The sequence below is a fragment of the Hippocampus guttulatus genome, chromosome 5, assembly GCF_054856545.1.
Source record: "Hippocampus guttulatus isolate MCC_2025c chromosome 5, RoL_Hgut_1.0, whole genome shotgun sequence".
Taxonomy (NCBI): domain Eukaryota; kingdom Metazoa; phylum Chordata; class Actinopteri; order Syngnathiformes; family Syngnathidae; genus Hippocampus; species Hippocampus guttulatus.
Genome location: NC_141265.1, coordinates 22,712,216 through 22,724,371, shown reverse-complemented (window position 1 = coordinate 22,724,371; position 12,156 = coordinate 22,712,216). Strand labels below are relative to the sequence as shown.

The 12,156-nt window shown below is 43.6% G+C and overlaps 1 protein-coding gene and 1 long non-coding RNA gene across 3 annotated transcripts in view; one reads left to right on the top strand and one right to left on the bottom strand.

Moving 5' to 3' along the window:
* The window catches only part of oclnb (occludin b), a 24,592-nt gene extending 15,917 nt beyond the window's left edge, over window positions 1–8,675 (top strand). The window contains exons 6-9 of one of the 2 annotated variants that reach the window (XM_086110466.1): window positions 4,348–4,452; window positions 6,402–6,573; window positions 8,074–8,115; window positions 8,218–8,675. In XM_086110466.1, the coding sequence (XP_085966592.1) occupies window positions 4,348–4,452; window positions 6,402–6,573; window positions 8,074–8,115; window positions 8,218–8,301 (403 nt within the window). In that variant the 3' untranslated portion in view covers window positions 8,302–8,675. Of the gene's footprint in view, window positions 1–4,347; window positions 4,453–6,401; window positions 6,574–8,073; window positions 8,116–8,202 lie in introns of both variants that reach the window. The other variant, XM_086110465.1, reaches the window with a different exon arrangement.
* On the bottom strand, window positions 8,415–12,156 carry LOC147205553 (uncharacterized). Its single transcript, XR_015100870.1, has 3 exons — window positions 12,058–12,156; window positions 11,795–11,953; window positions 8,415–11,700 (listed from the first exon to the last, which is right to left on the bottom strand). It is a non-coding gene; the product is annotated as an uncharacterized LOC147205553 (long non-coding RNA).

Sequence of the window (12,156 nt, the reverse complement as noted above, 5' to 3'; positions counted from 1 at the left end):
CAGAGGCACTCTCCCTGTTGACCACGCGATGTTGCAGAGGCGTGTCAACCAGGACAGCCACACAACATCCAGAACCTTGAGGAACTCCGGGCGGATCTCATCCACCCCTGGGGCCTTGCCACCGAGGAGCTTTTTAACCACATCGGTGACTTCAACCACAGAGATAGGAGAGCCCACCTCAGAGTCCCCAGGCTCTGCTTCCTCCAAGGAAGGCGTGTTGGTGTAGTTGAGGAGGTCTTCGAAGTACTCTGCCCACCGGTTCACAACGTCCCGAGTCGAAGTCAGCAGCGCCCCATCCCCACTGTACACAGTGTTAGTGGTGCACTGCTTCCCCCTCCTGAGACGTCGGATGGTGGACCAGAATTTCCTCGAAGCCGTCCGGAAGTCGGCTTCCATGGCCTCACCGAACTCCTCCGACGCTCTGGTTTTTGCCTCGGCGACCACCGAAGCTGCGTTCCGCTTGGCCAGTCGATACCCGTCAGCTGCCTCTGGGGTCCCACAGGCCATAAAGGCTCGATAGGACTCCTTCTTCAGCTTGACGGCATCCCTTACTGCTGGTGTCCACCAGCGAGTACGGGGGTTGCCGCCACGACAGGCACCAACCACCTTACGGCCACAACTCAGATTGGCCGCCTCAACAATAGAGGCACGGAACATGGTCCACTCGGGCTCAATGTCCCCCGCCTCCCCCGGAACATGGGAAAAGCTCTGTCGGAGGTGGGAGTTGAAACTCCTTCTGACAGGGGATTCGGGATTCCGCCAGACGCTCCCAACAAACCCTCACAATACGTTTGGGTCTGCCAGGACGGACCGGCATCTTCCCCCACCATCGGAGCCTACTCACCACCAGGTGGTGATCAGTTGACAGCTCCGCCCCTCTCTTCACCCGAGTGTCCAAAACATGCGGCCGCAAATCCGATGATACAACTACAAAGTCGATCATCGAACTGCAGCCTAGGGTGTCCTGGTGCCAAGTGCACATATGGATACCCTTATGTTTGAACAAGGTGTTCGTTATGGACAATCCGTGGCGAGCACAGAAGTCCAATAACGAAACACCACTCGAGTTCTGATCGGGGGGGCCGTTCCTCCCAATCACGCCCCTCCAGGTCTCACTGTCATTGCCCACGTGAGCATTGAAGTCCCCCAGCAGAACAAGGGAGTCCCCAGCAGGAGTACTCTCCAGCACACCCTTCAAGGACTCCAAAAAGGGTGGGTATGCTGAGCTGCTGTTTGGTGCATATGCACAAACAACAGTCAGGACCCGTCCACCCACCCGAAGGCGGAGGGAGGCAACCCTCTCGTCTACCGGTGTGAACCCTAATGTACAGGCACTGAGCCGGGGGGCAATGAGTATGCCCACACCTGCTCTGCGCCTCTCACCGTGAGCAACTCCAGAGTGGAAGAGAGTCCAAACCCTCTTGACAGAACTGGTACCAGAACCCAGGCTGTGTGTGGAGGCAAGTCCGACTATATCCAGTCGGAAATTCTCTGCCTCACACACCAGCTCGGGCTCCTTCCCTGCCAGAGAGGTGACATTCCATGTCCCAAGAGCTAGCTTCTGCAGCCGAGGATCGGACCGCCAGGGTCCCCGCCTTTGGCTGCCGCCCAGCTCACATTGCACCCGACCCCTTTGGCCCCTCTCATGGGTGGTGAGCCCATGGGAAGGGGGACCCACGTTGCCTCTTCGGGCTGTGCCCGGCCGGGCCCCATGGGTGTAGGCCCGACCACCAGGCGCTTGCCAACGAGCCCCACCTCCAGGCCTGGCTCCAGAGGGGGGCCCCGGTGACCCGCGTCCGGGCAAGGGAAACCTTGGTCCATATATTTTTGTCATCACAAGGGGTCTTTGAGCCGTGCTTTGTCTGGCCCCTCACCTAGAACCTGTTTGCCATGGGTGACCCTGCCAGGGGCATAAAGCCCCAGACAACTTAGCTCCTAGGATCATTGGGACACACAAACCCCTCCACCACGGTAAGGTGACGACTCACGGAGGGGCTCCATAGACTATATGTGCGTTAATCTACTTTTAATATTTGATTATACACACAACAAGCTAATATATTGACATTAGCCGCAACGTTAGCTCAACCAAAATAACTTAAACCTTAAGATAGCCCATTTGCGCCAGGAGTTACTTGGAAAACTTTAAGCTTACAATGAAATTTCTTCCAAGCCTACTCTCAAGTAACATCGAAGGCGAGAAATTTGTTTCAGTTACAGTATGATATATTAACAGGACTAGTTGCTCCTTAGCTGTGAAAAAATGTGGTGAGCCTTCAGATTCCGCTTTTGATTCGTAGTATTCTTTCCATCTAGTTCAGGGGTCGGCAACCCAAAATGTTGAAAGAGCCATATTGGAACAAAAAACAAATGTCTGGAGCCGCAAAAAATTAAAAGCCTTATCATGAACTCAACACATGCTTTATGTATCTATATTAGCGATATTAGCCTACTATCAACAGGACTAAATTGGCTACAAATACACAAGCATTCATGATAAAATGTTTTTCCCCCTGCAGTTCATTCTGTAGAGCAGGGGTGTCCAACCTTTTTTGACGTAAGATCTACTTTTCGATCAACCAACCTCCCACGATCGACCCATTACCACACACGCGCGCATACGCACACACTTACACACGCATGCCATAATGGCCGCTAAAAATGAACGAGGCACGGAACGCACTTTTGCAGCGTGCTAACAATCGTAGCTCACGTGTACCATTTAAAAATGCTTCCCGGCTGCCCAGATTCCCATTCTTTGCAAGTACCCTCGATAAATTGTACAAGAAAGGCTGTTTTTTTTTTGGGGCGGGGGTTGTTTTTTTTTTTTTGTTTTTTTTTACAACAGCCTCCTGACTGACATCCCGCCCTGCAAATAGAAATGTGTGTCGCAGGCTATGACACAAATCCTCGTTGACGAAATGTTGAAATTTAACTCATTCAGTACCAGCCAATTCTGGACCAAATCTGAAAAGACGTTTAAAAACTTCTTTGGGAGTGAATGAATTCATATTTATTTAACACATTTTTTTACAGCGTTGGAAAACGTTAATAATGTTTGTGTCATGTTTGTCCTCTTATTGAAACCATAATGAAACAAAAAATATATATTTCCCTCCCCCATCTTTTTTCATTTTCAAAAGTTTTTGAAAAAGCTCCAGTGAGCCTCTGGGGTGTGCTAAAGAGCTGCATGTTGCCGACCCCCGACCTAGTTTGTGGCCACATTTACCGTTACCACCATCTGCAATGCATTGTGTTGTTCTTTCAGCTGGGTTGTACAGAAAGTCTTTTCTTCGTTTCCGACCATCAAACCCCTTAATTTTTGACTCTGCCAGCATGGTCCATCAATGGAAAATGTGTCCGTGTGTGTGACGATTGACTGCAGACGTGCTCTATTGTGCCAGTGTGTGCGTGTGCACTGCGTGTCGGCCAGGTGATGGGCGTGACCAAACAAGGAGAGGTTGCAGAAGCATTGCTGATATTTTTTGACAGACAGATTACAATAGGAAGAGATGTCATGCATTTTGAACATCTGACAGACCACACGCTAACAATTTTCGTCCAGTCTCATCTCGTCAAGGAAAGCTCACATACGTCATGACATATTTTTGTCATCAAAGGAGCCATGTTTAGCTCGTCATCATCATGAAAACAAGGGATGTTAATTAAATAATTTCGTTACATTGTTGACGAGAACAACACTGGTAATCTGGACTCTGTATTGCCCCCCCCCCCCCCCCCGTCGTGAAAAGGGAGCTGAGCTGGGAAGCGAAGCTCTCGATTTACCGGTCGATCTACGTTTTTACCCTCATGTATGGTCCCGAGCTGGGGGTCGTGACTAAAATAATAAGATCCTAGATACAAGCAGTCAAAATGAGGTGTACCAGGTCTTCTCTTTCCCGTGACTCAACTTCGAATGACCCAAAGAGAGAAATATGATGAGTTGTACAGGTAATAGGTCACATTAATCGTGGAAAAACGTTTAGAAATTATTTATCATCAAAACCTGACCTTTGAACAGCAGTGTGTAGACCTTGTATATCCAATACAGATCATGGTTTAGTTCTTCAAAAGTCTGTCAAAAAGCGTGTGTACCTCCTCACGTTTTAGTCTGGCTATATAATAAAATAGATTTTTTTACTCTGAGAAAAAATTTGAACAATACAATATCCAATATATAATAAACATAATTTGTCATGCATGTTTGTATCAATGTTATGAGTAATAATCCAGATTAAGGAGGCAATAGGGGCAAACGCAAATAGAATTTAAGCATAAATGACTCTCTCTTAATGCAATGGGTGGAAAACTCAACAAAGATACTGTACATGTAAAATTTGTTTGCAGGAATTCTGATATCTTCAGCACCCTGGATGGGCTAAACGGCAGATTCAAAGATTATGACCCTGGAGCAGATTCAGGAGATGACCTTGAGGAAGAGAACTTCAGCAAGTACATACATCACACTCTATTTTGATAGGTTGGTTAATATGCAGAGATGGGTACTTCCTATTTTGCCGTCCTCCGTCTGCGACCTGGGCACCTACCGCCAACGTCCCTCCGTCCTGATTCATAAAATAATCATCCTCCGTCCCTTTGAAGAGCTGGCACATAATTGGATATGTTGTGAAACAGTGTGGACCATGGACCACTTTACACACAAAAAATATATATAAACTATGAACAGCTTGGACAACTTTACAAAAATGTGTTGTTCTTTTTTTCCATGATCGGCCCTCGGCTGCTTCTCCTCCTCAAATGACACCTTGTAGGTGGGACACCCCATTTGGGACATGCTCCTCTTGAGGAAGACCAGCTTGTCAAAGATGGCGTTGCCAGGGCGGTCCTCTTTGGCCGGGTGATGTCACCGTTTGTTGAAAAAAAAAACCCTCTCCACAGCAACGGAGCGAGGGAGTGGGGGGGTGATGTATTTAATAAATAAGTCCACCAACGCCTCTGCTGGCGCATTCCCTATACAGTACGTGCGGTAGGCTACCAGGGGCTCGTCTCAAACGTTCCAAGGTAATTTTTGTCCTGAGCCCATTTCGCTCGAATACATTAAAATGAAATTTTGGCCAACTCGCGTCGGCGTCGAAAACCTACGTAATACGTCACACGCATACACAGACACGCACACATGGTGTGGGATGGGTTAAAATGATACACAAATACTATCCCACCAAGCATTATCTTCTTAGGCTCAAGAAAGACATCTCTTTTGATTGTTCATTTTGTGGAATGTACCCTGAAACAATGGTTCACTTGTTCTGGCAATGCCAGTATACCAACACATTTTGGAAAGTTGTATCCAGATTTATCATTGCATCAGAATCAGAATCAGAATCATCTTTATTGGCCAAGTATGTAGAACACACAAGGAATTTGTCTCCGGTATAACACGCTGCATTAGTATCATCGTAAACAACAAATCATTGAACCATTTTAGAGTAACCAGTAGCAGTATTGAACATATTGACTCTGACTTTATGCTATACTGGAAAAATGTACTATTTGGGTTCTACCAAAATACGGAAAAAAACACTAAACAAACCTTCATTATAAATTTAATACTCATTCTCGCTAAGTTCCATATCCACACATCCAGATGGAATTATTCAAAACCTCTTTTCTTAATTTTCGAAGCAGAAACAAAGCAGTACTTGAGCTCTATTATGGATTCCAAAAACAAAAAAGCTGTTAAAACTCTGGCGATATGCTCCTTATTTGAAATTTTTGTCTAAAAATCCCCTGGCTTCTTTTTTTTTTCTCTTATTTTTTGTTTAAACGTTGTAATGTGTATGTATTGGTAGCACGTTCGTTTTGTTCTCTGTTTGCTGAGAATTGTATTCTGACTTGTTCAATAAAGATTTAAATCTCCAAAAAAAATGGTGTGGGATGGGACCGAGAGGCATACAACACAGCCAGCTTTTTTTCCAGCTGGATTGAATTGTTCACAACTATTTAAGTGTCAACCAAGATAGCATTTAGCTGCTAACACAACCACTCACCAGACTAAGTGGCAATGTGTAAACTTTTTTTGGATGGAGGAAGAGTGAAGTCACCCCATCCTGCATACAAACACGGTGAACACGCAAGAGACAAGCAGCGCATCGTGATATTACACATTCGGTCTGAAGTAGTGTATTGGCGGATTACCTACACAAGACAGGTTGGCCATGTTTCTGTCAGGAATCAGTGAAATGTGTGTCTGTAGGGACGATTACGAAAACCCACTTCTGTCCTTGCTTAGTTCATCCGGGAGGAAATGCCCACCTCTGTTAATATGGCTTTTATTTGATTCTTTACTGTTGCGCGTAATGATACTGCTTAGAGCCTATTCTTGGTATTGCCAGTTTACTTTCCATGTGATAGATACATGTTTTACTTCCTTCCCTCCGTAGACTGTTTCCTTCCATTGTGGATGAGGAGGAGCGTCTGACCTACAAACAAGAGTTTGAACGGGATTACCATGAGTACAAGAGAATTCAAGCTGAGCTGGACAACATAAACCAGAAACTTGCTCATCTGGATGACGAACTGGACAAATATCCAGATAGCAGTCCACAGTTTCTGGTGAGAGTGAAAAAAAGGCGACTGCAGCCCTTCTCAAAATCAGGATTCAATGCTAATTTCATCTGGACCGTGCTCTAATTTGATGTGATAGAGTACATTGTCTTCCTTCTATGATGAACATTTCTTACACACGCTTTATTTTGGACTATAATTATGGTATTCCGGGTAAATAGACGGTGAAATCTATGTTACCTTACATCACTGCCATAACATTAATCAATGCTATGGTATTTGACATAACCATGCCGTTTAGTAAATCACAAGACCCTACTCCAAATTAGCAAGTTAATTAACAGACTCGTACTCTCCCAGAGTTTCAACTTGTTTAGATTGAATATTTTCAGTCATTTTTAACACTGCCATTGCCAACTGGACTACCATAATTTTGTATTTTGATTTAACCCAGAAGAGAAAATTAGTCGGTGGCCCGATAGTCGACTGGTCAGCGCGCCGACCTCACAGTGCAGAGGTGCAGGGTTCGATTCCGGCTCCGGCCTCCCTGTGTGGAGTTTGCGTGTTCTCCCCATGCCTGCGTGGGTTTTCTCCGGGTACTCGGGTCTCCTCCCACATTCCAAAATCATGCATGGTAGCTCAAGTGAATCCTCAAAACTGTCCCTAGGTGTGAGTGTGAGCGTGGATGGTTGTTTCACCGCTTGTTCTTTTATTTGCACGTACTCCGACAGCCATTCCAACTTAAAAGAACCGGAGTTCATTTTTGTTGGTTTGGGGAGTCGACGTATCACACTCACTGCCCGCTCGTTTCGCAGTGATAAAGGGTTAGCGTTCGCGTCACTTATCTCTGCCGCATTGTTATTGTTATGGAGCGTGTATGAGCAGAACACATGTGCAAGTACCGTCATTGCATCGTATCTTATGATTGACTGGACAACTGTCACTCACTGAATTACACAGCAAAATGATACAGAAAAAAAGTTATACAGCCAATTCATTTGCAGTCCGTTCACTGTACTGGATAGGTTTCCTTGTGCGCTGAGTGTGCAACCAGTGTGCAGTTGGGTAGCTTCGAGGGAACATTGCTTCAGAAGATCAAATTTTGGGGGCTTAGTGGCTCAAGAAATTTCATAACTCAGCCTGAATACAAGTAGTACATTTGTGAATTTTAAAATTTGTTCATCAGTGCAATGTACAGTGCGCAATGTGGTGCCACTGTACGATAGCTTTTAAAGAAGGTTGAGGGGGACTGAAAAAGGAAAATCATGCCAGTGAACCTTAGTGGCTGAAAAAGGCAGCCTCTTTTCACACATAAGATAAATAAATTCAAGTACCCATAAATGTAGCTACTGCAAAATAACCATTATAAAATACAGTTGCACAATACTTGTGTATGAAGAGAATGATGTTGACTAGTGCATGGTATTATACTGAACTTTAGTCAATTGGCAATTTCATCGTACACACTTTTGTGTAATGGTCCAATCGCAAATTATTATCCTTATGTTTGTCGTTTAAATTCATTTGCTCTTCAAATTTTATTTTCAGGATGCCATGGAACAGTACACCAGACTGAAGAATATCAAGAAAGTAAGTCCTTTAACATGTCACGGGTGGGCTTTTTGTTTATAACATGACGTTGTTTCGCTTTTGTTGTCGCCTTTCTTCTCATTTCAGTCCTCCGATTACCAGATCAATAGGAAGCGGTGCAAATATCTCAGGTCCAAGCTGTCCCACATCAAAAGGATGATCAGTGACTACGACCATCGACCTTGAATCTCGAGTTGCTCATCAGGGAATGATGCAAACCCGCAGTGTATTTTCTCATTTTTCAAGACTCGCCACAAGCCTATACAAAGAAAATATACTGTAAGAGTTAAGGTAGCTGGGTTTTGTGTGTTTTGAATTCATGAACTATGAAGAACAATAAGATGTAGATTTTTCATCGACTGTACATATATGATATTCGATTTTATTTCAGGTAACATTTAAAGAATAATGCTTTTTTTTTAGGCAATTTAAATATTCGTTCTTAAAAGCAGTCAGCATTTAAAATTAGTGACCAGCTCTTGTAAACAATATTTGATTTACAATTGTACATGTTTTTAATTGTCATTTTTAACAGAACTGGATTAAAAGGTTTCACTAGATTTTGTTGTATTGTTTGTCATAAACTTGGATTTTTACTGGCTCGCTCTCAGCTTTGTTTTTACTGCCTACTCATGTTTATTTTTGTTATTGACACTCATAGAAAATTACATTTAAAAACCACTAAGAAAACTCATATGAAGAAAACAAATTATGAGGATAGAATGTGTAAATGGAATACGACAGATCATTTTTTGGGGAAAAGATTTAGGGAGCTGGTTTTCTTAATCTACCTTCGTTTCCTTATGGCTTAACCCATGTAAACAGTATTTGTTTGACAACGGTATGTTTTTTTAATTGTAATTTTTAACTACGCTGAAATAAAATGTTCCTCCAAATTTTGTTGCATTGACTGTCATGAACTCGGATTTTTAATCATACAGCCTAAATCTAAACTTTCACATACTTGTTTATTTTTGGTGTGGACAATACTAGAAAATAAAATTAAAAATACACTTTCATAAAATATTCAGAAAATAAATTATAAGAAGAGAATGTATGAATAGAAGGCCAATGCGACACGCATTAGGAAGGTGTAATCATTTCTTTTGGAAAAGGTTTAAAGAGCTGATTTTCTTAATCTACTTTTTCCTTTTGGCTTAAACCTATCAAGGGATTGTCACAGCGAATCAACCTCCACTCTCATTCCTGATCCCCTGCATCTTCTGCTCTCAGGCCAGCCATCTGCAAGTCTTCCTAAACCACCAAATCTCTTCTGTAGCGTGAGCTGGGTCTTGGAAACTGGAACGTGAAATTATTTAATATAGAGATCGTGAGCAGGATGACAAATGTGTATCAGTGTCACACAATATCCCGTTTTACGAACTTGAATGTTTTTTTTTTTGTTTTGTTTTTTGGTCACAGTTTTGCAAATGCATCAGATAGTGCATGTTACAAACCAAGCATGAAGTCTGGGGCACAATTTGTACAGCACTAATAATTTCCACAATAGGCAATCAGTCAGCACCAAGATTTATGTGGACATCTCTACTTATGTCCACTTCAACTTCTGAAAATACCACACTGATTAGCCTCTCCGTTGCCCACTTATGAGGAAATGAGCTGTTACTTTAAATCATCTGCATACCGCATCTGTTTTTATTCGATAAGACCCCAAGTATGAACACAATGCATTCCTAGGATGTTAGTGATTAAATTTAAATCTTGAAGAATTCGCTTGACTGACTTTTTTCCGAGTCCACCTCCAGGTGGTACGCCTTGCCACCGCATACTCAAAAATGATTGCACCTTAAAAATCCACACTTGTTTGGAAGGTCAGCCCCGTGGCTTAAGATCCGTTCCTCCGAATTTTTCAAACTACCTCCAACCAACCATCTTAGATGAGTTCCAGCCCATAGAAGCTGGTGACATTTCTGGGTGTTGTAAAAAAATGGCTTTTGCTTTACACAGTAAAGTTTTAAGTTGCACTTATGGATGTAACGCTGAACTGTGTTTGCTGACATTGATTTTTTGAGGTGTTCCTGAGCCCGTGTGGTGACATCCTGGACACGTTGATGCCGTTGTTTTTTTTTTTTTTAATGCAGGGCCTCCTGAGGGATTAAATGTCATGGGCATTTAATGGGGGGTTATTTTCGGCCTTTCCTCTTACATTTTCTTCAGATTCTGTGAACTTTTTGATGACATTATGAGCCATAGATGATGAAATCCGTATATTCCTTGCAATTGTATGCGGAGGAATATTGTCGTGAAACTCTTTTTTCTTTGCTACCTCTCCCAGCTTTTTCGGTTAATAATTATTTGCTAGGGCAGTTAGGAAAAATCGTGTGTTGGTTCATCCAATACAACAGCAGGTCTCGACTGCGTACAATATTCCCCTCTGCCAGGTACCGCTGGACCTCAGATAGAGCATCTGCTGTTGCACTTCTTCCCAGTCTCCCCACCTCATCATCCAAATGCTGCCACAGGTCATCGAAAAAACAAAACCCAACAAAATTGGCATTTAGTACAATTTCCAAAAACAAACTAATAATGAGTAACATGCCAGATGTAGTTGCAGAGGGCTGCGATGATGGTGCGGGCTGTGCCTCAATTGTGCACCCAATGACACACGCAGTCAGACCGTAGTCTGGATATGGCCTCCGTGCACCTGGGGGGAGCTGCGGAATCCAAGTGATTTGAATCTGGGGTCTAGAACTAATAAACTCCAGCCTGGAAGCAGTGTCTGTGACTCGACGCTTTCAGTGTTTGTGGAGTTGTATGGCCGCCTGTGTGTGCAAGGTTGAAGCGTGGAGCTCAAGTGCATGTTAAAGCATTTTCATCATCGGGATGACCTTTGAACCAGACACTCGCCTCTCTTCAGACAACTCCGCTGTAGCTTGATGGAATGGAGAAAGCACCAGTTTCTCTTATGATGGTGAACTCATCAGCTGTTAGTGGAGTCAAATCTATCTTTAAGGAGGCCAAAGATACCCACACTGGTTCCCTCTCATCATGCGGCCTTGACAGCATTTCTTAAGTACTGCTCCAGCGTGTTGGCACCTTGTTGAGGAGTTTCAGGGTTGGCCGTCCCATCTGTTGCTGCACCTGAGCGAGCTTCTCCTCGGCTGTAGTGCTTGAATGGAAATATGTGACAAGGTGTCGAGCTTTTCTTCATATGTCTGTAAGTGCAGGGACCTGATCGCATGATTTTCTAACTAATAAATTAAGACTGCGTGCAATGCAAATTGAGTGGCGAATTTGGAGGTGTCTAATGGATGCGATCATTATTTGGTGCTGCGTCACTCACAAGACACTTTACTTGTTGGTTATAGCCCAGTCCTCCATCATGCCCCTTTTGACCTGGGCCAAATTGTCAGCAGGGTGATTCTGTGGAAAGTATTGTACTCCCAACACTGATGAACACAACTGCAGATTCGCATTAATGTAGTGACAGGTAAATGCCAAGTAAGCCTCCATGTTCACAGAGGTCCACGTCAGTTGTTATACTCACTGCCACAGCTTGCTGTACTTCCATTTTCACTTTTTCCCATTCCTCTGGGTATTTGTTGGACACCATTTTTTGATGGTCTGAAAATTAAACCAAAAGCAAATAATACATTTAAATTATAGGCGATTCAGCTCATCTACATCAACTACAACTTTATGGAACTTTCACACAGACCTTTCTTGTTGGCAAAACATATGAGCAAGCTTTCTGCTGTCTCCAGTTCAAGCAACTGATTCAGGTCCTTGAACCCTTCACTCTCCACAATGCTGAGGGGCTGGCATTCCTTGACAATGAAGTTCAGCAGTGCCTGATCGAGCAACTGCTTCCTGGAAGCTTGATTGTCAAACATGAAGTGGAGAGTAAACCAACAATAATTATTGATTGCCAATTAATCATCATCAAAGCAAATGTGAAAAGGTAAGAGAATGGCTCTATACCTGAAATTGTCCTGGGTGTAACGGGAACTTCATTCTCATGCTTGGCAAGATAATGCCTCACCATGGAGGAGGTGCTTTTGTTGGTAAATGATAATTCTG